Raw genomic sequence first — 27,647 nt, forward strand, 5'->3', positions numbered from 1 at the left:
CCCGTTCCTCTGAGTGTGACACATAGACGGTGTGATCCCCTGTGCACTCAGTGTGACACATAGATGTGTGATCCCGTGTTCACTTAGTGCGACACATAGATGGGGTGATCCCCTGTGCACTCAGTGCGACACATAGACGGAATGATCCCCTGTTCACTCAGTGCAAAACATAGACGGTATGATCCCCGTTCCTCTGAGTGCGACACATAGACGGTGTGATCCCCTGTGCACTTAGTGCGACACATAGACAGTGTGATCCCCCTTCGTCTCAGTGCGACACATAGAAGGTGAGTTCCCCCTTCCTCTCAGTGCGACACATAGTCGGTGTGATCCCCTGTGCACTCAGTGCGACACATAGACGGTTTGATCCCCTGTTCACTCAGTGTGACACATAGATGGTGTGATCCCCTGTTCACTCAGTGCGACGCATAGATGGTGTGATCCCCTGTTCACTCAGTGCGACGCATAGATGGTGTGATCCCCTGTTCACTCAGTGCGACACATAGATGGTGTGTTCCCCTGTGCACTCAGTGCAACACATAGACGGTGTGATTTCACTCAGTGTGACACATAGATGGTGTGATCCCCTGTTCATTCAGTGCGGCTCATAGATGGTGTTATCCCCTGTGCACTCAGTGTGACGCATAGACGGTGTGTTCCCCTGTGCACTCAGTGCGACACATAGACGGTGTGATTCCCTGTGCACTCAGTGCGACACAGACGGTGTGATCCCCTGTGTACTCAGTGCGACACAGACGGTGTGATCCCATGTGCACTCAGTGTGACACATAGACAGTGTGATCCCCTGTGCACTCAGTGCGACACATAGACGGTGTGATCCCCTGTGCACTCAGTGCGACAAAGACGGTGTGATCCCCTGTTCACTCAGTGCGACACATAGACAGTGTGTGGCGTGCAGGGGGTGTTTTGGGGTGGCTGCGCTGTAGACTTGGCTGAGGTTTGTCGGCTGCGGGGTGTTGGAGATATACTACAAAATACCTCTTTAGAGAGTGGAAGGTTTGAGTGGTGCACCTTGGGGTGCCTTCCTGCGCTCTGTTACACCTAGCCTTGAGGAAGTGTGCTGGGGATTTCAGCAGTATTTATATAAATATCACATACACTGTTGGTTCAATTAATAAATAATGGGTTTATTGAAATCCTCCAAAGCTTAAAACATAGTTTGGGACAATTGGTCCGTGCATTTACATCTATATCATAGTGGAGCAATGTATAGGGGGTAGGGGTGACTTACAAGGACTAACATAGACTAACACAGAAGCCACAGCATACGGCACATGTATATTGATACATTCCACCGGTACCACAAAGACCGTGTTAGTCTATGTTAGTCCTTGTAAGTCACCCCTACCCCACCCCATCCCCACTGTGGAATGTGTACCGGTACTAGGTCATTTTACCATTTTATACAGATACTGTGTCCATTATTTATACTGTATATAACAACCTTTTATCCACAGCTCATTTCTTATTAACATTTGTTTTTTAATGATATCTGTATTGTATTGCATATACATTGCTCCACTATGATATAGATGTAAATGCACGGACCAATTGTCCCAAACTATGTTTTAAGCTTTGGAGGATTTCAATAAACCCATTATTTATTAATTAAACCAACAGTGTATGTGATATTTATATAAATACTGCTGAAATCCCCAGCACACTTCCTCAAGGCTAGGTGTAACAGAGCGCAGGAAGGCACCCCAAGGTGCACCACTCAAACCTTCCACATAGACAGTGTGATCCCCTGTGCACTCAGTGCGACACATAGACGGTGTGATCCCCTGTGCACTCAGTGCAACACATAGACAGTGTGATCCCCTGTGCACTCAGTGCGACACATAGATGGTGTGATCCCCTGTTCACTCAGTGCGACACATAGACGGTGTGATCCCCTGTGCACTCAGTGCGACACATACGGTGTGATCCCCTGTTCACTTAGTGCGACACATAGACGTGTGATCCCCTGTGCACTCAGTGCGACGCAGACGGTGTGATCCCCTGTGCACTCAATGCGACACATAGACGGTGTGATCCCCTGTTCACGCAGTGCGACACATAGACGTGTGATCCCCTGTGCACTCAGTGCGACACATAGACGGTGTGATCCCCTGTGCACTCAGTGCGACACATAGACGGTGTGCTCCCCTGTTCACTCAGTGCGACACATAGACGTGTGAACCTCTGTGCACTCAGTGCGACACATAGACGGTGTGATCCCCTGTGCACTCAGTGCGACACATAGACGTGTGATCCCCTGTGCACTCAGTGCAACACAGACGGTGTGATCCCCTGTTCACTCAGTGCGACACATAGATGGTGGGATCCCCTGTGCACTCAGTGCGATACATAGACGGTGTGTTCCCCTGTGCACTCAGTGCGACACATAGACGTGTGATCCCCTGTGCACTCAGTGCGACACAGACGGTGTGATCCCCTGTGCACTCAGTGCGACACATAGATGGTGAGTTCCCCCTTCCAGTGCGACACATAGACGGTGTGTTCTCTGTGCACTCAGTGCTACACACAGACGGTGTGATCCCCTGTGCACTCAATGCGACACATAGACAGTGTGATCCCCTGTGCACTCAGTGCGACACATAGACGGTGTGTTCCCCTGAGCACTCAGTGCGACACATAGACGTGTGATCCCCTGTGCATTCAGTGTGACACATAGACGGTGGGATTGATGCTTTCAGCTTATAATTGCCCAGTGTGTATGGTCCTTTATTCAAATGATTTTCTCTTGGTAGTTAGAAAAGTTGTTTCAGACCAGACACAATCTTGCAGTGGCAGAACGAGCTGATTAGCCGTATTAATGTGACGCCCTTGTGGCAGATGATCCCATTGTTACGCTCTAAGCTGCTGGACATTCAGGTTGTTCTGTCTCCTCTCTCAGATTTAATGAGCTGTTTGTCAGTGGTCAGTATAAGACGGCCGCAATCTTTGCAGCGCAGAGCCCCAGAGGGATCCTCAGAAATACAGATACCATGGAGAGGTTTAAAGGTAAAGAAACGCTGGTCCTCATGCGGCAGCCGCGCGAGAAACAGGAAGATGGCGGCGGAGAAACTTTATGTAGCGGATTATACGCCTTACCTTTAATCTCATTAGTACAATAAAACAATACAAACAAAAACACATGCTCTAGACTAGTGTACACATCCCCTCACTAGCATGCGAGGGGCTATGTACACTTACACATCCCCTCACTAGCATGCGAGGGGCTATGTACACTTACACATCCCCTCTATAGCATGCGAGGGGCTATGTACACTTACACATCCCCTCTATAGCATGCGAGGGGCTATGTACACTTACACATCCCCTCCCTAGCATGCGAGGGGCTATGTACACTTACACAGCCCCTCACTAGCATGCAAGGGGCTATGTACACTTACACAGCCCCTCACTAGCATGCGAGGGGCTATGTACACTTACACAGCCCCTCACATGTGGCCGCAAAGAGGAGAAATCTTTAGATGGTAGCTCACCATCGAATCACTTCTCCTGCCTTCGCTAAGAAAAGTCAACCTGGACCCGCTATCTTAAGAATTTGGAGCGAATGTTGACGTCATGTGACTCCAGTTGGGCATTCCCCTGCTTCCACCCCCTGCTCACCCCCTTCCCGCCCCTCTCCTGGAGTGGACCATAGCAACCAATCAGCACGGAAGTAACATCTATAATACAGAGCAGCTGATTGGTTGATGGGCCTCTTCTCTATCTCACTTCTCCTCCCTGATCACTGCTTCATACATCTACCTCTCCGTGCGGTGTGTCCAGGCTGAGCATGCAGTAGGTGGTGGAGGCGGCGACCGTTAACTCACTGTTGTATGTTGGCAGCAGTCCGTTTGGGGGAGGTTAATAGACGGTTGTTCTCCTGTCTTTGCTGCGAAGCTTGAAAGTCTAATACACCCGCCACTAATAACGCAATCCTTTCCTGCCCTACTACACACTAAAAGGTACAAATATTATCTTTATAAATCTATATTGCTTGATACATCTCCCCCTGAGTTGATTATGACCATGAATGGCTCATCGTGGTGTACGCTCAGCACTGAAGCCGAAACAAGCAGCATCCATCCACAGAACTGACTGGTGAAGATGTGTATTCTCCGAACCCCACCATGGAGTGGCTATAAGGAGATGTTCTGTCTTTTTGCAGCTGTTGCAGTCAGTAGGGATCAGGTTCATCCTCTGCTGATGTTCTTTGAGGCTCTTATGGAGACCAGTGGTGTTGGCAAACATCCTGTGAATGCAGCGCTCACACTGGAAGGGGTTAAGTGTGCTCTGTCTTATGATCACATAGAACTTGTTGTTCATTGGGTAACTCAGCAAAGGTAAGACGCATTCCCATTACCAGACTACGCTTTTATAACAATGCCCCAATTTTAGTTTACAATTGATCTTTTCCCTGAATTTTCAATCCCAATACAGGCTGAGTATCCCTTATCCAAAATGCTCGGGACCAGAAGAATTTTGGATAACGGATTATTCCGTTTTTCAGAATATTTTTATATTTCAATGATGTATCTTGAGGTATCTTGCTTTTATGTTGTACAAACACATCAACCACATGAAATACACACAAATATATTTTATTTGTGCATAAAACAAGGTTTCAAAACATGAAACAAAGTTTGTGAACTATCTCAGATACTGAAATTAAATGTGAAGCAGTCATTTTGTTGCACATATTTAGTGCCAGTTACACATATCATGTCCTCAGTATTGCCAGTTACATATCATGTCCCCAGTAGTGCCAGTTACATATCATGTCCTCAGTAGTGCCAGTTACATATCATGTCCTCAGTAGTGCCAGTTACATATCATGTCCCCAGTAGTGCCAGTTATATATCAAGTCCTCAGTAGTGCCAGTTACATATCATGTCCTCAGTAGTGCCAGTTACATATCATGTCCCCAGTAGTGCCAGTTATATATCAAGTCCTCAGTAGTGCTGTTCCAGATGTGCCCAGTAGTGACAGTTACATATTATGTCCCCAGCAGTGCCAGTTACATGTAATGTCCCCAGCAGTGCCAGTTACATGTAATGTCCCCAGTAGTGCCAGTTACATGTAATGTCCCCAGTAGTGCCAGTTACATATTATGTCCTCGGTGGGTGCTGGTACAGATGTACCCAGTAGTGCCAGTTACATGTAATGTCCCCAGTAGTGTCAGTTACATATTATGTCCTCGGTGGGTGCTGGTACAGATGTACCCAGTAGTGCCAGTTACATGTAATGTCCCCAGTAGTGTCAGTTACATATCATGTCCCCAGTAGTGCCAGTTACATATCATGTCCCCAGCAGTGCCAGTTACATGTAATGTCCCCAGTAGTGCCAGTTACATATTATGTCCTCGGTGGGTGCTGGTACAGATGTACCCAGTAGTGCCAGTTACATGTAATGTCCCCAGTAGTGTCAGTTACATATCATGTCCCCAGTAGTGACAGTTACATATCATGTCCCCAGTAGTGACAGTTACATATTATGTTCCCAGTAGTGACAGTTACATATCATGTTCCCAGTAGTGCCAGATACATTTCATGTCCCCTGTAGTGCTGTTACAGATGTCCCCAGTAGTGCTAGTTACATATCAGGTCCCCAGTAGTGCTGGTACAGATGTCCCCAGCAGTGCCAGTTACATATCATGTCCCCAGTAGTGACAGTTACATATCATGTCCCTAGTAGTGACAGTTACATATTATGTCCCCAGTAGTGCCAGTTACATATCATGTTCCCAGTAGTGCCAGATACATTTCATGTCCCCTGTAGTGCTGTTACAGATGTCCCCAGTAGTGCCAGTTACATATCAGGTCCCCAGTAGTGCTGTTACAGATGTCCCCAGTAGTGCCAGTTACATATCATGTCCCCAGTAGTGCTGTTACAGATGTCCCCAGTAGTGCCAGTTACATATCAGGTCCCCAGTAGTGCCAGTTACATATCAGGTCCCCAGTAGTGCCAGTTACATATCATATCCCCAATTTTGGCAGTTACAGATGTCCCCAGAAGTGCCAGTTACACATCATGTCCCCAGTAGTGCCAGTTACATATCATGTCCTCAGTAGTGCCAGTTACATATCATGTCCTCAGTAGTGCCAGTTACATATCATGTACTCAGTAGTGCCAGTTACAGATGTACTCAGTAGTGCCAGTTACATATCATGTCCCCAGTAGTGTCAGTTACATATCATGTCCCCAGTAGTGCTGTTACAGATGTCCCCAGTAGTGCTTTCCCCTTTCTGGAATGTATGGTTTTCGGAATAATTTGAATAACGGATATTTGGATAAGGGATACTCTATAATGACAATACAGTGTGAAATGGTAAGAAACCATCATTTACCTGGTTAGGTAGAATATAGTTTCTAAAAATCAACATTCTGTATAGGATTCTTGTATGTTATGCAAATGCTGGGCCTGCAATCGCCGGGATTGAGCATTTTTTATTTGCAAATCAATGGTTTAAAAAAACGTCCTGGGATTGGCCTCACTCCACCAACTGCACGCATAAAATGAATGTTCTACCTGAATCACCAAGTGGCTGTGGGCGGGAGGATTCGGCTACTGCGGGAGTGTTAGGGTTAAGCTACTAGGGAAGGTTAGGGAGGTCTGACCTGGAAGTAATGGTCTCATGACACCCAGGACCCAGAAGCCACTGCTGCATCCACCAGGAACAGGTAAATCACCACTAAGCCACCAGGACGAAATGTTGACGTTGTCACATGTCAATTGACAATTCGGACCCAACCCATTTATAACAAGTCCATCATGTGCCCTCTCTAGCATCAGTGTACAGAGGAGGTTGCGGGTGGCAGTGGGGGTATAGCAGAAGGGAGATATTATACCAGTTACACCAGAAAACTGCACAGGTATATTAGACTACATGGGCAAGGGCAGAGGTGTATTCTTTAATAAAAATCCCCAAAAATATTTGTAATCCTTACCTCATGATAAGATATTTCTGGCCTTGTTTTTTCTGTTGTAGGATAACATTTTCCGAGGCTCTTGGGGATGTCATTTGGGATTACGGAGAGAAAGAGCCACAGCACAAGACCACATGCCTAGCCCTGGGCCAGCTCATCTACAGGAAATGTTCCAGCCTCAGGAAGGCTGCTCTCTGTATGTGTCTACAAGGCCAGATCCAAGGAGCCATTGGCTACACGTACCAGAGCAAACGCTTCTTACTGGGTAAGCTATTGCTAACTGATACGTGTCATCTATCCATCAAAGATACAGAAAAACTTTTTTAAACAAAAAACACATAGTCATTTAAGGTAGCTGATATATTACAGTTCCACAATAAATATTACTAACTACATCGTATTAGAGCTTATAGTAACATTCACATATATTTGTACAGTATCTATATATAAAAGGTCTATATCTATCTAGAGAAAGTAATGTGGCCCTAGTCATGCGCTTAGGAAAAAGCAGCACCCCTATAGTACCTTGCTGTTAATAAAGGCACAAACAAGAGGAAATGGAGAGAAAGGAATAGAGGTGCGCTATACTAAAATACCACTTTGTGGCTATATACATACAATAAAACAAAATAATTGTTAAAAACAAATGAACATTTATTGAGAGTTTTCCAGCATCCACACTTTCATAAAATGCCACATACAGTATGAATCCACGACCCAACGCGTTTCGTCTCTTAGGACTTCATCAGGGGCAATGAATCAATCCAAAGATAGTGTGTCTTCGCACTGCATTAATGGAGGTATATCCTCTAGGTTAATACAACAATGGGTTGGTGGTAACTAGTGCAGTAATCTACTGCAATAATTGTAGAAAAAGATTTGGACCACCTATTTAACAAATGATCAAACAAAGCTTCGGCAGGTGTACTCAATAACAGATGAATGACAGTGCTGGATGTAACATTCTTTTGTCCTCAATATACAAATATAGCCTCTTAAAATGAGATATACTGTGAGTCACAGGTTCTCAAAGAGCCAGGGGCCTCACGATCCTTCTGACTTTTTGGGTTTTAAGCAGGAGGTGTCAGAAAAGTTGGCAAGCTGAGGGAGGACAGAAACCTCTCGAGGAACAGAAGGGCAAAGAGAGCCAACGGCTCTCTGAGAACCTGTGACTCATAGTATATGCATAGTGTATGTGCTTGCGCACACTAGGAATTTTTTGTGGATTACAGTGCAGCATCAAGCAGGGATGAAAAGGGGGGAGGGAGACATTACATATATTACATAAAGACATTACAAGCATTTAATTTCTAGCTACGACTATGGTGGTCAGGTCGCCAAGTAGGGACACTACAGGTTGTTATTGGTTCCTGAATCCTTGCTTCGCTCAGGATTGCAGAAAACCAGCGATCCTCACTGTTTAACCCCCGCGCCGGCTGCTCGCTCTATTCAACGTTCTGGGGAAATCCTCGCCGTCACAGGACGGCGAGAATTCCCCAAAACAGCGAGACCCGCGGCTAATGCAGAAAACTCGCTGTTTTTAGCCGCGAGTCTCGCTGCTTCTGGAGCCGCATCCGCCAATTCTCCCTCGCGGATCGAGGGGGAATTGGCGTATGAGGGAGGTGTGTTGAATACTGTCAGGGTGAGTGGTGACAGCGAGCAGGAAGACCTGCTCGCTGTCACCACTCACAAACAGCATTGAATACCTGCCATTGTGGGTAAATAAATAAATAAAATATTTCTACAACTTTCCTTAACAACAAAAAAAAACAATGTAAAAGAATAAAAAAATACAATTAATCCTGACCATTTAAACACCCCCCCCCCACCCCCCACCCCCCCCCCCCACCCCCCCCCCAAGAAAAAAAAAAAACATACAATTTTGCGATGTTCGTGCCCAATAAACCTGTATTAATTTCAGTGGCTGTATATATTATATATTGATTTTTTATTTTCTTTTTTTATAAATCTTATCACCTACTCAGAGTAGGTGAAGTGACTCTCCGATAGCAGCAGTGAAAATCCCGCTAGTTATCGGAGAAAATCAAATAGGATAGCGGTTCCCCAATAACCAGCTTTTTTCTATGGTAAAAGCCGGGTTAGCGTTAAACCAAACCACCGATAAAACCTTGGTGGTTTTATCCGTGATACCAGAAGTCCAAAAAAATGCGGGGGCGATATAATCTCGCGATGGGAGATTATATCAGTGAAATTGCCAAATAAGCTACCCCCCTAACACTGCTCCTCACCTCCATGTGTTGAATTTAAGTGTTGTGTGCACCAACGGCCATTAGATAGAGCTGACATTACTGTTCTGTTGTCTGCTGGTAACTAGTAGGTAATGTTGGACAACATATATTGTTTCCCCCAGGTCACTGAATGGGGGGCATACACACAGAATGTACAGCGATCCCTGGGCATCTGTGGGGGGCAGCTGCAGGGTGTCAGGGTGTCCCGTGGATCCAGGGACAGGGCGTAGAGGAGGCCTGCTGCAGGAAGAATCCAGGCTGTACACAATGCACCCCCGAGAGGCTCCGGCTTGAGCTGGAACATGTGAGCTTCCAGTTCCACAGTGCGGCTTCGGGGGGAGGGAGGTGTCGCTTCCCCCATGGTGCCGCTGATGGGCGAGGAGACAGGGCAGGTAATTTCTAACAGCACTCCAGCTGGGTATCACTGGGCGTGCTGCACTCATCTGACAAACACTAGAGGTCAAGCTAACCTCTAATGTCTGTATTGTCCAAGGAGGTGGCCATCTTTGGACAGAGACAGTGGTGCTAGCTCCCTGTTGCTGCAGCAGTCTGTGTAGGAGGGGGCTGGTCATTAGGGGGAGACATTCATTAGGGGGTGCCTGTGCACCCCCAGTAATAGGAAGCCAAAGCTATTGTATTAACCCCCCATGCACCTGAATGGTATTACTAAACTAATTGAGCACCTGCCACTATATATGTGTAATATTGGACAATGCATGCCTGGTGTGTATATGTATATTTGTTACATATTAGTTTTATTAATAAGACCATTCTGATAAGTATTTTTATGAATAAATCGGCTTTCTGCAGATGACTACTTGTTCTTGCTGAAGGAATGCCCGACTACGGAGCTCATCAATGGTCTGACCAGAGAGTGGAATGAAAAGCCGGCGGCACTGTCTGTTGGACAGGCCGTGTTGTCGCTGCTCTGCACGGACCATAAGGAGTACGGATTTCATATGCTGGAGAACATACACAAGTGTGGGGAGAGTAAGTGTTATAATGTACCCTGTAATGATATGTACAGATCTGACGTCTCACTATAAACACTGGAGAACATACACAAGTGTGGGGAGAGTAAGTGTTATAATGTACCCTGTAATTATATGTACAGATCTGACGTCTCACTATAAATGCTGGAGAACATACACAAGTGTGGGGAGAGTAAGTGTTATAATGTACCCTGTAATTATATGTACAGATCTGACGTCTCACTATAAACACTGGAGAACATACACAAGTGTGGGGAGAGTAAGTGTTATAATGTACCCTGTAATTATATGTACAGATCTGACGTCTCACTATAAACACTGGAGAACATACACAAGTGTGGGGAGAGTAAGTGTTATAATGTACCCTGTAATGATATGTACAGATCTGACGTCTCACTATAAACACTGGAGAACATACACAAGTGTGGGGAGAGTAAGTGTTATAATGTACCCTGTAATTATATGTACAGATCTGACGTCTCACTATAAATGCTGGAGAACATACACAAGTGTGGGGAGAGTAAGTGTTATAATGTACCCTGTAATTATATGTACAGATCTGACGTCTCACTATAAACACTGGAGAACATACACAAGTGTGGGGAGAGTAAGTGTTATAATGTACCCTGTAATTATATGTACAGATCTGACGTCTCACTATAAATGCTGGAGAACATACACAAGTGTGGGGAGAGTAAGTGTTATAATGTACCCTGTAATTATATGTACAGATCTGACGTCTCACTATAAATGCTGGAGAACATACACAAGTGTGGGGAGAGTAAGGGTGACATTCTATGGAACGCGAGAAAAGCGCATATATTTATCGCACTCCACATCGCCGCACTTCGCACTTTCTGAATTCGCATTTTTTGTTCATAATTCGCATATTTAATGGGATGCGCATTAGAGGGTAAAAAGTGCGATTGAGTGCGATAATGGGCGAATTTTCGGCAAGAAAATGTGCGATTTTTAGCCATGAAAATGTGCGCATTTGAACTTATGTGCGATTTTGGTTTTGTATTAAAAAAAAATTAAAAATTGCGTGGGGTCCCCCCTCCTGAGCATAACCAGCCCCGGGCTCATTGAGCCGGACCTAGTTCCAAAAATACGGGGGACAAAAAGTGTAGGGGTCCCCCGTATTTCTAAAACCAGCCCCGGACTCTTGGACCGGTCCTGGTTCCAAAAATACGGGGGACAAAAAATCTGGGGGTCCCCCGTATATTGAAACCAGCACCGGGCTCCAACAGCCCGCAGTGTCATGCCACAGCCGGGGGACACTTTTTACATAAGGTCCCCCAGCCGTACCATGAGCACCGTGGCTGGTCAGCCTTGGACGGGGTACCTGGAGGAGTGGGGACCCCCCCCCAAGGCTTCCCCGTCCAGGGCTGAAGCCCGGGGCTGTCACCGGCGTCCCTGGCCAGTGGACGCCTGCCTGATGGTGTAAAATCTTTCAATCCTAACATTGCTTTATACAGGAGAACTACAAATCCCAGCAGACCTCCCCCACAGGCTGGGACTTGTAGTCCACCTGTAAAAAGAATGTTAAAAGAAAACGCACACACAGAAAAGTAAAACTTTATTACATACACACACACACACACACACACCTCACTTTTACACCCACATACTCACCGATCCAGGATCCAGCGCTGGTCTCCCTTCTGCTGCAGAGCCGGCTATCCCCGCAATGACAGCGGGGACAACCATCTGTCTCCGATGCAGCTAACAGCTTCTGTCGCGTTGTCACCAACACAGAAGTTGGGAGGTATGCCCTAGTGACATCACATGTGGGGTGTACCCTAGTGACATCACCTGTGGGGTGGGCCATGCCCCTTGCCTATAGCATAATGCTCTGGGCCTAGGCCACTGTTTGTATTATCAGAATTCTACACTTCTGTGGGCCTTAGCCTCATGAGATGTTACAAGAGGCATTATTGTAGGCAGGGACAATTGGAGAGTCCAGATCGATCCTTTTGGATCACTATGAAATTGTTACCTGTATACTGATACTCACCAGATATCATCAGGGGAAATTAGTCTTTCTTCATGTTACTAATTTGCTCATGCACACAAGAAAAAAAAAAGAGAGGACCAGCGAAGACCCCCAGGGAGAGTGCATATGTGGTGCCCCAAAGCCCCACTGGGGACAGTTAACCCCATCCAGGGCACCAGGGGTTAAGACAGCCAGCACCTCATACGGGACGCACAGGGTTAAATATTCCCCTGGGACTTCGCGCCTCCGGGGGTGATTGGCAGGTCAGGCCCGTAGGGGATAGGCTAGAGGAAGGGGCAGGGAGGAGACTCACGGGCAGAAGAAGGAGCAGCGTGCGAGGAGACTGGGCGTCACGGTGCCGGCCTGAAGAGTGTGCGGAGAGAGCTGCAGTGCCAAGTCCCCGTGACCCGGAGAAGAGAGGGCCCGAGATCCACGCCGCGCAGCAGCAAGGAGAAGAGTGTGGCATCGGGAGGAAGACGGTCCCTGCACGGCGCGGAAGGAGACGGCGCCGAGTGACGCGTCACCCAGACCCGGCGGCCGGGAAGAAGAGACAGCGTTGCCAGCATCCAGAAAGGGGACCGGAGGAGCCACCGAGTGCGGCAACGCCACGGCTGTGGCGCCCACACTGGTGTGCCGCCGTCCTGACGAGGAGGACGCAGCCCCCGCATAGCAGAGCGCGACGGGCGGGAGCCTGCACCAGGAAGCGGCATACAGGTACCTACACCCGGCCAGGCAGTCACCCCTGCCCACCTATGCCCAACGCCCGATCCCACAACCTGCCGCCCCAGTTACCTGCCGGGTAGTCACCCCGACTACCCCCTTGCTCCCAGATCCTGACCTGCCGGGTAGTCACCCCAACTACCCCCTTGCGCCCAGACTCTGGCTCTAAGAGACGGCCACTCCATTACCTTGCACCAGGGTGTGCCCCACCGCCCACCAGTCCACCCATACGCAGAGGAGGGAACGCCTAAACGCCGAGCTGCAGGACCTAGCCAGCTCACACTTCACTGCTAGCTATCCTTTGCTATTAGTGAGGAACCACTGCCACCTTGTGGCCTAATGGAAGTACTACACCGCCATAAATTGATTGCTGGACTCCCAGGTTAGTGGGCCACTTGCCCCACGCGACGCTTCCCAGCAGGAAGGCGCAGGCCTAACGCAGCCCATTACGAATACCGGACGGCTCCACTGGACAGACATTTCCCAAGCCCCTGTGCACAGGTTGACCGGGACTGAACCCCATGCAAGGTGACGTTACCCCAGTCCGTCAGTTAGATTGGTGCACCAGTTATCTGATTATTGCTTACTGTTATAACCATTGTTGTGATATACCATGCGCGGTTTAATGTGTGAATACATCAAAGGTAGCCTTCAGTGTTAATGGTGCCGTGTCGACTAGTTGACCCAGTAGTAACCTCAAAGCGGGGGTGTTTGACCCCGAACCCCGTCCCGGTACCTTGAACACGTGGAGTCTGTAGGCCCTAGTGGGCACCTGTGTAGTGTGATTAGGTTGTCACACTTTATTGTTCTATTCGGTAAATACTAATAGAGCCAGTTCATGTTCACAACTATTGTACTTGTTAATATGCCTTAAGTCCCAAGTGCTGCTGTGCTGTGAGGGTCAGTGGGCACAGGACGTCTTTATCTCATAATAAATCTGAGTTGTACCACAGAACGTTGTTCCCCTTTCCTTGAAGTGTCCCTTTCCTGTCCACGGAAAATCTGAAGAACCTGAAGTGCCCTGAAGACGCAAGGTAAGGGGAGAATACTCCCTATGCACCCCGGTCACCACATATCTTTTGGCGTCAAACCGAACAGGATCCGTGTGTACAAGGAGAGCGACAACCCAGTGAAAAATGGAACAGCAACAAGGCGGAGGGGCGGCACAGCCGCCAAACCCACAGAATCAAGAACAGGACGCTCAAGACGCAGATGATGCAACACCGGCCGCGGCCATCACCCTACCTTACTATTTCGGAGCCCCGTGGCTCCTGACCTATAGCGGAGACGATGACCAGCTACAGAAAACCCCATTTGCAGACTTCAGGAACAACATAGAATCCACGTTCCGGATGTATAAGCCTAGTGAACAGCAGAAGGTGGAAATCCTGATGGGGCAGCTGACTGGGTCGGCGCGCAGAGAAGTGGCCTCATGGCCAATGGAAGATAGAAAAAGTGCGACAGACATGCTAAAGAAAATCTTCACGACATTCGAAACAAAGACCATCCCTGAGCTGAAGATGAAATTGTATGGCCACAAACAACGGACAAATGAGTCCCTACGGGACTACCCCCTGAGCCTACAGGAGACGTTAAAGGCTATTAGAGCGGTGGACCCGGAGGAGGTGCGAAACGCCGACGAGGCCTTAACAGCTCAATTTGTCGAAGGGGTGGCCCAAGAAAATGTCAAGATCCAGTTACGGCTGCTGAGGTCGCAGATGCCTGGCAAGACCTTCCGGGACTTCAAGACGGCTGCCCTCGCTATCATTGGAAACCCTAAAAATAGGGAAGAGGAGTATCCAGAACTGATCGGCTTCAAAGAAAGAGTGGACCCAACCGGAGCCACAGCCAGTTCCGCTGACAGGGCAAAACGGACCCAAGGCTTGGCGGTGCAAGGTGGCCAGCAGCCCGACAGAGACGCGATGCAAACGCTCCAGAAACAAATGGAGGAACTGGCCGTTGCGATGGCGGAGATGCAGAGAGAAATGCGTCGGATGGCAAGTGCACCGGCACCGAGCTATGCAGAACCACGATGGAGATCCGAAAGACAAAGTCCGGCCCGAAGCAGGTGGGAACCGCCCCGAGAAGGTGGACGGCAGCCTCCCGACCGGTTTGATGGGCTGGGACGTCCGACGTACTACCGAAGCCAGGAGGTCGGAAGCACAGAGAGAGACGGTAACCGGGACGAAGATTTAAACCCCAACACCCCGAGGTCGAGGGCCGAACCTCGGGGAGGACGGGAAGCTTAGGTCCAGCCCCAGAAGATGGGCAGGCTTGCTACGGCAGACAATGCTATATAGATGCGAGCGAATTACCTGCCACATCGGATCGTTACCCTTCAGCCCGCGTAAAGAGCCAGGGAAGGGTGGTCTGGTTCCATGTACGACGGGGATACGGCTTTATCAATTGTGCTGATACAGAAAGGGATATCTTCGTCCACTTCACAGCTATCCCGAAGAAGAATGCAAGAGATTTTTACAGAAGTCTTGAAGCCGGGGAGCCGGTGGAGTTCGACATCATCAGGGGAAGAAAGGGCCTCCGGGCAATCAACGTCACTGGCCCTGGTGGCGTTCCAGTCAGAGGCACCCGATATGCCGCAAGAAGAGAGCGCCGTTGGAAATACCCAAGCCACAGAAGTCATCCACGGTACTACCCCCCGAAAGATCCGCCCCAACGGAGTGGTGTGTACCCCGAAGAAACAGAAGACGGGGTAGGAAGAAGTAACGGGAAAGTGTACGGATGTGGCCAACAGAGTTCTCAGGTCCGAGTACAGAGCGAGCCAATGAGGAAGAAGCGGTCACATACCGAAGTGAACCCAAAGCGGGGGCTAAACTCGCGCGCAGTCGAATCCATGTTGATAGTGGCGGGTGGCCAGACCTCAAAGTTCGACGGCGCCCCTCCAGCATCGGCACATAGAAGTCAGCGTAGGCTCCGCCTAAGACAGGACCAGAAGCTAAAGGAAGCACCAAAGGATGGTGGGGATGAAGAGCCGAAGGGTGAAGCGGTCCTCTCGCCTCTGCTGCCCACTGACCCTCTCGAGCTATTGATGTCGGTGGGCTGGTCCATTATGCCACGGCAAACCCAGCCTAGGCCGCTAGTTCAATTACGCGCACCTCGCGCGTCTGAGGAGGTGGCCCCCGAGCCTGAGCTAAGGCGCTCCGAAAGGGGTACTCGGGGTACACTTCCCCGGCGGTACCAGGATTAGATATTTGCCTCTAACCTGTTGTGTATGTACTGTAAGCTGTAAAGCACTGTTATTGTTACTATCGTAAATATGTGATTGGGATGGTAAAGGACAATGCTCCACTATGACTTCATGCGCGAGGACACGCATCTGAAAAAGCAGGGGTGAATGTGGTGCCCCAAAGCCCCACTGGGGACAGTTAACCCCATCCAGGGCACCAGGGGTTAAGACAGCCAGCACCTCATACGGGACGCACAGGGTTAAATATTCCCCTGGGACTTCGCGCCTCCGGGGGTGATTGGCAGGTCAGGCCCGTAGGGAATAGGCTAGAGGAAGGGGCAGGGAGGAGACTCACGGGCAGAAGAAGGAGCAGCGTGCGAGGAGACTGGGCGTCACGGTGCCGGCCTGAAGAGTGTGCGGAGAGAGCTGCAGTGCCAAGTCCCCGCGACCCGGAGAAGAGAGGGCCCGAGATCCACGCCGCGCAGCAGCAAGGAGAAGAGTGTGGCATCGGGAGGAAGACGGTCCCTGCACGGCGCGGAAGGAGACGGCGCCGAGTGGCGCGTCACCCAGACCCGGCGGCCGGGAAGAAGAGACAGCGTTGCTAGCATCCAGAAAGGGGACCGGAGGAGCCACCGAGTGCGGCAACGCCACGGCTGTGGCGCCCACACTGGTGTGCCGCCGTCCTGACGAGGAGGACGCAGCCCCCGCATAGCAGAGCGCGACGGGCGGGAGCCTGCACCAGGAAGCGGCATACAGGTACCTACACCCGGCCAGGCAGTCACCCCTGCCCACCTATGCCCAACGCCCGATCCCACAACCTGCCGCCCCAGTTACCTGCCGGGTAGTCACCCCGACTACCCCCTTGCTCCCAGACCCTGACCTGCCGGGTAGTCACCCCAACTACCCCCTTGCGCCCAGACTCTGGCTCTAAGAGACGGCCACTCCATTACCTTGCACCAGGGTGTGCCCCACCACCCACCAGTCCACCCATACGCAGAGGAGGGAACGCCTAAACGCGAGCTGCAGGACCTAGCCAGCTCACACTTCACTGCTAGCTATCCTTTGCTATTAGTGAGGAACCACTGCCACCTTGTGGCCTAATGGAAGTACTACACCGCCATAAATTGATTGCTGGACTCCCAGGTTAGTGGGCCACTTGCCCCACGCGACGCTTCCCAGCAGGAAGGCGCAGGCCTAACGCAGCCCATTACGAATACCGGACGGCTCCACTGGACAGACATTTCCCAAGCCCCTGTGCACAGGTTGACCGGGACTGAACCCCATGCAAGGTGACGTTACCCCAGTCCGTCAGTTAGATTGGTGCACCAGTTATCTGATTATTGCTTACTGTTATAACCATTGTTGTGATATACCATGCGCGGTTTAATGTGTGAATACATCAAAGGTAGCCTTCAGTGTTAATGGTGCCGTGTCGACTAGTTGACCCAGTAGTAACCTCAAAGCGGGGGTGTTTGACCCCGAACCCCGTCACGGTACCTTGAACACGTGGAGTCTGTAGGCCCTAGTGGGCACCTGTGTAGTGTGATTAGGTTGTCACACTTTATTGTTCTATTCGGTAAATACTAATAGAGCCAGTTCATGTTCACAACTATTGTACTTGTTAATATGCCTTAAGTCCTTAGTGCTGCTGTGCTGTGAGGGTCAGTGGGCACAGGACGTCTTTATCTCATAATAAATCTGAGTTGTACCACAGAACGTTGTTCCCCTTTCCTTGAAGTGTCCCTTTCCTGTCCACGGAAAATCTGAAGAACCTGAAGTGCCCTGAAGACGCAAGGTAAGGGGAGAATACTCCCTATGCACCCTGGTCACCACACATACCTTCCAACTTCTGCCGATAGCGATGCGGGACACAGCTGCTGCGCGCCGGAGGCGCGTTGGAAATTTTGGGGCGTGGCCTAATTTCGGGGGCATGGCCTGAACTCGCGGCTCTCCTGCGAGGCCACGCCCCCATTTTGACGCTATGGGGGCATGACCCAGAGGCTCTGTGAGCCTCTAGCCATGCCCCCAGCCCCCTGGCTGCGGGAATAGACGCTGTGCGCATGCGCACAGAGTTTATTCCCCGCTGCTTAGTAGCCGACAGGGGGGACTCCCAACAGCCCCCCCTCACCGCGGGACACTGCCGCCCGCGGGTGGGACAGCGGGACAGGCCCTGATAGTCGGGACTGTCCCACTGAAATCCGGACTGTTGGGAGGTATGAGAGTGTGTGAGAGAGATAACAGAGAGAGACAGAGGGGGCAGTGATAAGTGAGACAGACAGGCGGAGGGGTAACAGGTGACAGCTGCAGAGGGGGATAGAGTTGAGAGGGAGATGGGGCAGAGAAAAAGAGGTAGATGAGGGAAAGGGGGACGTAGATGAGGAAGGTTTTGCAAAATGAGAGAGGGGCAAATATGAGAGATAGATGGGAGGGATGACAGAGACCAAAGAGATGGAAGAGGGGGGGGGGGGGGGGGGGTTAGAGATGAACAATAAAGATACATACAGGAGAAAGGGGGAACGTGAAGCATTCCTCAAATCTGAAGACACAGAATGTACAAAAATCACATTCGACATTAGAAAAATCATCAAATATTAGATGTATAGATCCGAACAACAACACTAGATATCAGCAAAAAGTTTAAAAAAAGCTACGTAGGGGGTGAGGGACGAGGACGAGTAGGGACAATACAAGGTCTCCATGGTAAAGTTGTAAGTAAGCTTGGCCTTATTAGGTCCACGGGGGGTAGGACAGGATGCTTCCAAAATTGAGGACCCCAAACTTTTGAACGGTAGTGTATATATTGTACAAAACTTGTGGTACAAATAGCAATAATTCCGTGAACACTGAGCAAAGAGTTCTAATCACTAACAGAACAAAATGCTAATTATACATCGGTATTTTCCCCTAGCCTAGAGTAATTCCACATCAAGGATTGATTCGATGGTGGTCATTGTTGTCCCAGTGACCCAATATCTAGTAAATGTCATCCATGGGAACACGATAATGGGTGGAAACAATTGATCTGATCGGTAATGAAGGTTTTGCAATCAGCTTCCTTGTTTTGTAACTTGGGGTTTCTCAGAATAAGGGAGGAAAATTCATTAATATGGAAGGAAAATGATTTGATATTGGAGGAAAGTGAATCAGCCCCCTCCGATCTGCACCCTCCGATCAGCCCCCTCCGATCTGCACCCTCCGATCTGCTCTCAGTTTATTTACTACATGGAAAATAGCCGACATGGTTTCAGCAAATGACGTCATCATTAGGAATTGGATTTGTATTCTAGTCACTGTGACATTCCAGCTGACATGTTCCAGGAGTGTTTAACTTTATTCTCTACAGGTTAATGACCCATAGACATAGGGTGGTATACTATTAGTTATAGCCCAGCGTCCTTTACCCCGATACCCACTGCTATTGGTATTATGCTTTGCGTGCCTGATAAACGGCCGTCGGGACAAACGAGATCACATGGGATCGGGGACTTATACCCCATAAACATACAGGTAGATGTATTGGCCTCTGACTAAGTTGATCCTAGTGGGTGTTTCCCAGGGGGACAGATTTGGCATACTCTGGGGAGAAAGGGGTGGCCCAGAGCCTTAAGCTGGCCATACAATACTGCGATGTATCGCATGCGATCCCGTTTCCTGCCGCCAGAAGGAGGCTCCGAGGTTGGACCACCGGAAAACATCCGATTTGGGCTGATTTCTGGTCCCGACCCCTCAGAATCGGACTAATGTATGGGGGCATTTACAGTGGAGTAAAACCTTACCCTAAATCCCTAGGGGACTTTTTGGCTTCAGTGGTCAGGGATAACGTGGGGCAGATGTAACAGGTGCAGAGAGAGTTCGATTTGGGTGAGTTATTTTGTTTCTGTGCAGGGTAAATACTGGCTGCTTTATTCTTACACTGCAATTTAGATTTCAGTTTGAACAAACCCCACCCAAATCTAACTCTCTCTGCACCTGTTACATCTGCCCCACCTGCAGTGCACATGGGGGGTTCTGGTTGATTAGCTGGCACCACCCATTCACAAGGGTGATTCGCTCGGAGGGCCTGTGAATGGATTTTACACAGTAACATACATTCGCAGCCTTGTGGGATCCGCCCACATCATTCGATGATCGGCGACCATCGAATGATGGCAAAGGCGCACGCATATAAAAGTGATTCTGAAGCTACTTACATATGCATGGAGCTCGAAAAGGAAGTGGGCGGGCAGCTGACATCCGGTGATGTCATACGCACGCCCCCCGCACCCGCATCACGGCCTCATTAGCATGAGATCACCCAGTTCTCATGGCAATGCCCGGGAAATGCTGGGTGTTACCATATGCTAATGGGGTGGCACGTCGCCCCACGCCCCTCTCTGCCCCCCCCCCCTGCACATGCGCAGTATAGAAACATCGGTCCCCGTACCCTTCTGCGAATTAACCAGAATAACCCCCATGGTTTTGCCCATTAAAAAAGGAGTTTGCTTTTGCAAACCAACCAGAATCACCATAGATAGATAGATAGATGGATAGATAGATAGATAGATAGATATGGTAATGATAGATAGATAGATAGATAGATATGACATAGATAGATAGATGGATAGATAGATAGATAGATATGACATAGATAGATAGATATGACATAGATAGATAGATAGATAGATAGATATGACATAGATAGATAGATATGACATAGATAGATAGATAGATAGATAGATAGATAGATATGACATAGATAGATAGATAGATAGATAGATAGATAGATATGGTAATGATAGATAGATAGATAGATAGATATGACATAGATAGATAGATAGATAGATAGATATATATGGTAATGATAGATAGATAGATAGATAGATAGATAGATATGACATAGATAGATAGATAGATAGATAGATAGATATGGTAATGATAGATAGATAGATAGAGAGATAGATATTGTAATGATAGATAGATATGACATAGATAGATAGATAGATAGATAGATAGATAGATATGGTAATGATAGATAGATAGATAGATAGATAGAGAGATAGATATTGTAATGATAGATAGATATGACATAGATAGATAGATAGATAGATAGATAGATATGGTAATGATAGATAGAAAGATAGATAGATGGATAGATAGATAGATAGATAGATAGATAGATATGGTAATGATAGATAGATAGATATGACATAGATAGATAGATAGATAGATAGATAGATATGGTAATGATAGATAGATAGATAGATAGATAGATATTGTAATGATAGATAGATATGACATAGATAGATAGATAGATAGATAGATATGGTAATGATAGATAGATAGATATGGTAATGATAGATAGATAGATAGATAGATATGACATAGATAGATAGATAGATAGATAGATAGATAGATGATAGATAGATATGGTAATGATAGATAGATAGATAGATAGATAGATAGATAGATAGATAGAGAGATAGATATGGTAATGATAGATAGATAGATAGATATGAGATAGATAGATAGATAGATAGACAGATATGACATAGATAGATAGATAGATAGATAGATGGATAGATAGATATGGTAATGATAGATAGATAGATAGATAGATAGATATGGTAATGATAGATAGATAGATATGACATAGATAGATAGATAGATAGATAGATATGAGATAGATAGATAGATAGATAGATAGATAGATAGATAGATAGATAGATAGATATGGTAATGATAGATAGATAGATCAGGGTTGCCTACCCTCCCGGAATGGTTGGGAGGTCCCGGAAATCAGGTCCCCCTCCCGGCCCCCCGGAAAGGGTGGCAATCCTCCCGCATATCCCCCCCCCAGCTCCCGCGATGTGTCCCTCAGTGGGGGGGTCCATGGGTAAAATGCCGCGATCGCGGCATTTTAGCCCCGCCCCCCGCCGTGCAATGCGTGAAATACCGGCATTGCCCGATGGGGGGGGGCTAAAATGACGCAACAATGTAGGCACGCCCCCCAACAGGGCAGCATCTGTGTGGCCACGCCCCCAAACCTCCTCTTTTTCACTCCGGGATATGGCCCCAACCCCCTGCCTAACAGTGCTGGGCAGCTCAAAAGTCGGCAGGTATGAGAGATAGATAGATGGAATAAGATAGATAGATAGATAGATAGATATGAGATAGATAGATAGATAGATAGATAGTTGACTACAGTATGTTTGTGCGTTAGGCACCACGTTTATATATAGATATATAACATTTCTGTTCTGTCTATCTGGATCCACAGCGGCTTTGGAGCAGGTGATTCTCAATGATGTGGTCTGCACACTGGAAGGATGGGTAGAGATTGCTGAGGAATGCTCCAATAATAACTACAGGGCCCTGTCTGAGAAGATCATGTCCATCGTCATATCACAAGATGGAGTTGTGGAGATCTCATCCAAAGATGAGGATGCAAAAATCATGGAGCATGTGTTTATGTGATTCCCGGAATGCACCAGCAGAGGGAGCACTAGGACCAGAATTCCATACAACAGGAAATACAGTAGATGAAAAAGTCGGAAACTATTGTTTTGGTCATGACTAAAATATCAGTAGTATGTGCATATGCCTATGGGTCTTGTGATATTTGCCTTTTTTATTGCAAATGTTAATTAATAAAAGGGACTTATGTTATAGCCTGCAAGATGTCGGAATTTCAGCGAACATGCCTGTTATTTTAAAGCAGGAATCATTTAAATGGCAAAACCCACCTGTTTCTTTATCTCCACATTGAAACTACGGGCGCACTCGCCTGAATTCCCGCACAGCCTGCAGCACGCAAGCTATTACACAAGCCCCGAAGTACGCCACGTGTTCAGAAAGTTTTTATGCGTACATTTTCACTCACTAGAAAATTCAAGATGCACACATATAATGGTTTCTTTTGAGGAAGCGTACCAATAACTCACAATTCACAGGGAAGTTTTCAAACACATCTGGGTTTCTTTTTTCTTGAGTTTTGGGACAACCAATAGCGAAGAATTGAATAAAAACTTTTTATTATTGCCAAAAAATATTTAAAAATTGGATCAAACTTCAAATACACTGACAAGACAGCAAGGCAAGTGGAGGATGTGAAATACAATATACAACAATAATAATTACTACTATGAATCATAATCAATTTAAAAAAATTATGAATCTAGTAATTATTATTGTCGATCCCCCTCTTTTCTTTACTGTTAATGTTTTAATATGAGTGCATTTTAAAATAAGTATATTTTATTATGAGTACATATTTTTACAGTGCCAAAGCACAAGCACTTTCATATGTTATCATTTGGAACGCAAAAAAAAGATGGCCGTGTGTTCCAAACTAAATGAATCCCATATTTATATTTATAAAAATAGATATTGATGTTGTCAATCCTGCTATGGATTAATTGAAAGGAAGGTACGCGGAGTTACTCTATAATATTACATCGGGATCATTCACAACTCGGAGAGCAAGTAATATATATATAAAAATGGCTGTGCGCTCCATCCATATTTATATTATGCATTCCAAGAGCCGATAGTGGTGCTAACGTCAGTGGGGAGGCGGAGGTCACATGGCACGCAACGGAGGGACCACTCCGGGCCTGTTGCAGGGCACTGCCGCCCTTTAAAACGGGCAGCCCATACAGCAAATGGGAAGCCTTGTCTAACATATATCTTTAGGCATCATTACATCCCACCCCGTTGATTGACATTTTGCCTGACCACTCACTACATAGACAGTAGTGAGAGCACTTCCTGATCCCACCCCTTCCTGGTTTGTAGGTATAAATATGGACACAGTGCAGTCCAGAGACAGGCCTTGAGAAAGATTGGAAATCTAAACGCGTTGGTGGCTATCTGGACTTGTACTTTTTTGGGACTACTTTCTGTCACTGTTGGACATTTACCCGAAGTATTTTTGTGGCATACTCACCGACATTTGAGACTTATCCGGAAGGTCTTTATTTGTTGTACAGAGAGTCTTTTAAATCCTCCACTTGCCTTGCTGTCTTGTCTCTACTGTGTATTTGAAGTTTGATCCAATTTTTAAGTAATAATAAAAAGTTTTTATTGAAATCTTCACTATTGGTTGTCCCAAAACTCAAGAAAAAAGAAACCCAGATGTGTTTGAAAACTTCCCTGTGAATTGTGAGTTATTGGTACGCTTACTCAAAAGAAACCATTACATGTGTGCATCTTGAATTTTTTAGTGAGTGAAAATGTACGCATAAAAACTTTCTGAACACGTGGTGTACTTTGGTGAAGGCTACCCACCCCACTATAAAGATACCTTTATGAGTTTTAACACACACACTTTACTGTGAGTGTGGTACGTTTTATTCAAGCAATTCTGTATCTTCCTTCTAAAAGAAAAGTGACAATCCAACACATTTAATTCTTCTCTTTGTTCCACATAAAACATAATCTGTGAGAACTGGAGAAGAAGGAGAAATTAACACAGACAGCGCTCTGGATATATCCTAAAAATTGTTTTGTATTTCATTGTCTTCACTTTGGTTTTTGGTTGAACAAGTTTGTAGGGTATATTGAGCTGCCCCTCTGTCCTTTGCCCCTTGGAATTCTCCAGTGTTTACATTTTACATAAGCCCCAAAGTCCATGTTGTTTTAGGTGAGTGACGATGCAAAATACATTATTTAGAGAAACAAATTTTTTTATATGCAAGTAATATTTATTACATTTAGGAAACAATCAAAAAATCTGTGCATGAGAGATAAAGATAACAAAAGAGGCCTGTATAGTAGGAGACGTTTACCTTGAACCACAATCATAATAATAAGGAAAAAAAATAAAAAAATAAAATAAGATGAAGAGGTGAACATGACGTGTCAGCTGAAGCATACACAGATAGTCAAACAGAACAATGTATACTGTCTCACATAACAAGAGAAAACGGAATATAGTCTAGAAATGAAGAGAGTCCAAATAGGGAAGAGAAACAATAAAGGTGATAGAAGGAAGGACGGGGGAGGGGACCATAGGGGAAGGTGCGGGGTCCACTGGGCTTCTATGGGAATATTTGGGCTTTTTCAGGATAATAGAACAAAGCATTAAGTTAGGAGGTTCCCACAAGGGATTTATATCTAACTGAATAAGTGACAATGGCAATATTCTCACCAGAACCTACAAGAAAAACGTCAATGTTAATAGCTATTTTCTTTACACTAGTGGCCACCATAGGCCCTGGCTAGAGAACATACCCAAGGGCCATTTCCGCAGACTTAGACGAAATTGCTCAAAACTCGAAGAATTTAAAACACAAGCCAGTGAACTACAGGCACAATTCAAGGAAACACTATCTGACCATCGTGTGGTAGATAAGGCATACAGAGTAATAGACTTACTGGATCGCAAAGAAACACTCCAAACGAAGGACCGGACTAACACCCAGGACAATAAAAACATCAAGTTCATTACTCAGTATAACCAATCCGCCAAAACACTTAAAGACATCCTAACAAAACATTGGCACACCTTAAGACAAGATCATGACCTTAGTGACATCCTGAAGGTCAGACCTATGGTGGTCTTCAGTAGGGCACCGGACCTAAAACAAAAACCGGTTAGAAACCACATTAAACCACAAACCCTTACACAAACTACGCTGACATCCAACAAACGTTTCCACTACTGTGGAAGATGTACAGGATGTAGGAACATGACAACAAAAACTACTGTACTAAGCCGACACACACCTGGACGTCGACCACAACAGGGACTACATTCCACCTCAAACAGAAATTATACTGTGAAAACCAAGGTGCCATCTATCTGTTGAGGTGCCCCTGTGGGTTGGAGTACGTAGGGGGACAACCCGCCCATATACAAACATATACGTAACAAATGTCTAGGTTATGATAAACACAGTGTATCCCTCCACTACAGAGAGACACACACACCCAATCCCTCAATAAAAGGGAACTTTACTGGATTTTTACTTTGAATACAATGTTCCCCAGAAGGTTACGCAGAGACTTTCCAAGTGGTTTACTCGCCAAATAGCCTTAAAAATGGTTAATGACTTACCAAAATAAATCACATGGTTATATTTAAGCATCTAATTAATTATTATATCCTAGTGGCACTCCTTATACCAACATTATGGAGTGAACAAGTGCATCTTTAAATATTTCCAGTGGGTTATTACCCCTAATATGAGGATAAATGTGTATATATATATATATATATATATATATATATATATATATATATACGAACCAGAAACTATTAGTACAACATTACTATCACTTGCCTGCAACTTTGTACCAGGCAAAATGACACAATTACATCAGACCCCTGTCAGCAGGAAAACCAAATTGATTGACAAATTAACGGACCAATAATAAGATCGCTCTGAGAGGGTGTGACTTCCCCTCAGAGGATTAATATCATTGGATTGGTAAATCACTCCACATCCTTGACAAAGGCTGAAAGGCTGAAACGCGTTGGGGGCAGCCCATCAACATTCTATCACCCTTTCCCATCCTTCCCACTCGATCCACATAACCACCACCCCCCCCTCCTCCTTCACCAATATAGACTCTTTTCTGCACCACCTGTATCGCAACATTAAGTAGGAATCTTGGCATTGTGACCAATAAACATTATTACCCACTGCTTTACCGCATGTCCTTCCTGTTTGCTAACATTGATAGAGAGAGTTAGATTTGTGTGAGTTATTTTGTTTCTGTGTAGGGTAAATACTGGCTGCATTATTTTTACACTGCAATTTAGATTTCAGTTTCAGCACACCCCACCCAAATGTAACTCTCTTTGCACAGGTTACATCTGCCCCACCTGCAGTGCACATGGTTTTGCCCATTTTCCAAACAAATTTGTACTGAGCTCAGATCTGAATAAGGCCCAAAGTCACAAGGCGATCTTACCAGGCTCCGCTCCATTACCGCTCGGGTAAGGTCACACACTTCTCTCGGAGGAAGGAACTGCTGTGTCAGATTCCTTCCTGCACTGATCTGTCACTAGGGGGCTCTCTAGAGCAGTGATTTTCACCCTTTCCCAACACACGGCACACCGACGAGACCATTGCCAAGGCACGCCATCAGGAACCCAAGGCCCATAGTAATTAAACAAACACAGCTGCCCCCCACTGTAGTACAAATACATTATTTATGCCGCATAACCAGCAGTAGAAGAATAGATGAGGAGGCCATAATTAAATGTGCAGTGTATATAACAGTTACATACATTGCACATTTGTTCATTAATTCTAATCTGGCAGCTGGGACCCTTCATTAAAATTAATTAACTAAATGTTTTTTTTACAAACAGAGGCTCGCTTCTCCTTCATGTTCATTTTGCAACACATACTTTGTGCACATATACTATGTGGAGTGTGGACGTGGAGCAGCGGCACAGGAGCAGTGGTGTGTGGGGGAGCAGCAGCGTGAGGAGTAGAAGACGTGGACCCAGAGGAGGCCGCCCACGATTAAGCTACACCCCCAAAATGTTTAAGGGGGGTGAAAAAACACTCTAAAGTGAAGGGGGGAGTGTTATTGCCCCCCCCCACACACCTCCCCCCCCCCCCCACACACAC

At 46.7% G+C, this 27,647-nt stretch overlaps 1 protein-coding gene across 1 annotated transcript in view; it reads left to right on the forward strand.

The window, feature by feature from the left end:
- CLHC1 (clathrin heavy chain linker domain containing 1) overlaps positions 1–22,730 on the forward strand; it is a 39,405-nt gene extending 16,675 nt beyond the window's left edge. The window contains exons 8-12 of the mRNA XM_083175209.1: positions 2,921–3,027; positions 4,184–4,358; positions 7,005–7,207; positions 10,002–10,181; positions 22,340–22,730. Coding sequence (XP_083031335.1) covers positions 2,921–3,027; positions 4,184–4,358; positions 7,005–7,207; positions 10,002–10,181; positions 22,340–22,536 — 862 coding nt within the window. The 3' untranslated portion in view covers positions 22,537–22,730. The remainder of the gene's footprint in view (positions 1–2,920; positions 3,028–4,183; positions 4,359–7,004; positions 7,208–10,001; positions 10,182–22,339) is intronic.
- Positions 22,731–27,647: the final 4,917 nt, after the last annotated feature.

Source organism: Crinia signifera, chromosome 3, assembly GCF_055691185.1.
Source record: "Crinia signifera chromosome 3, ASM5569118v1, whole genome shotgun sequence".
Taxonomy (NCBI): domain Eukaryota; kingdom Metazoa; phylum Chordata; class Amphibia; order Anura; family Myobatrachidae; genus Crinia; species Crinia signifera.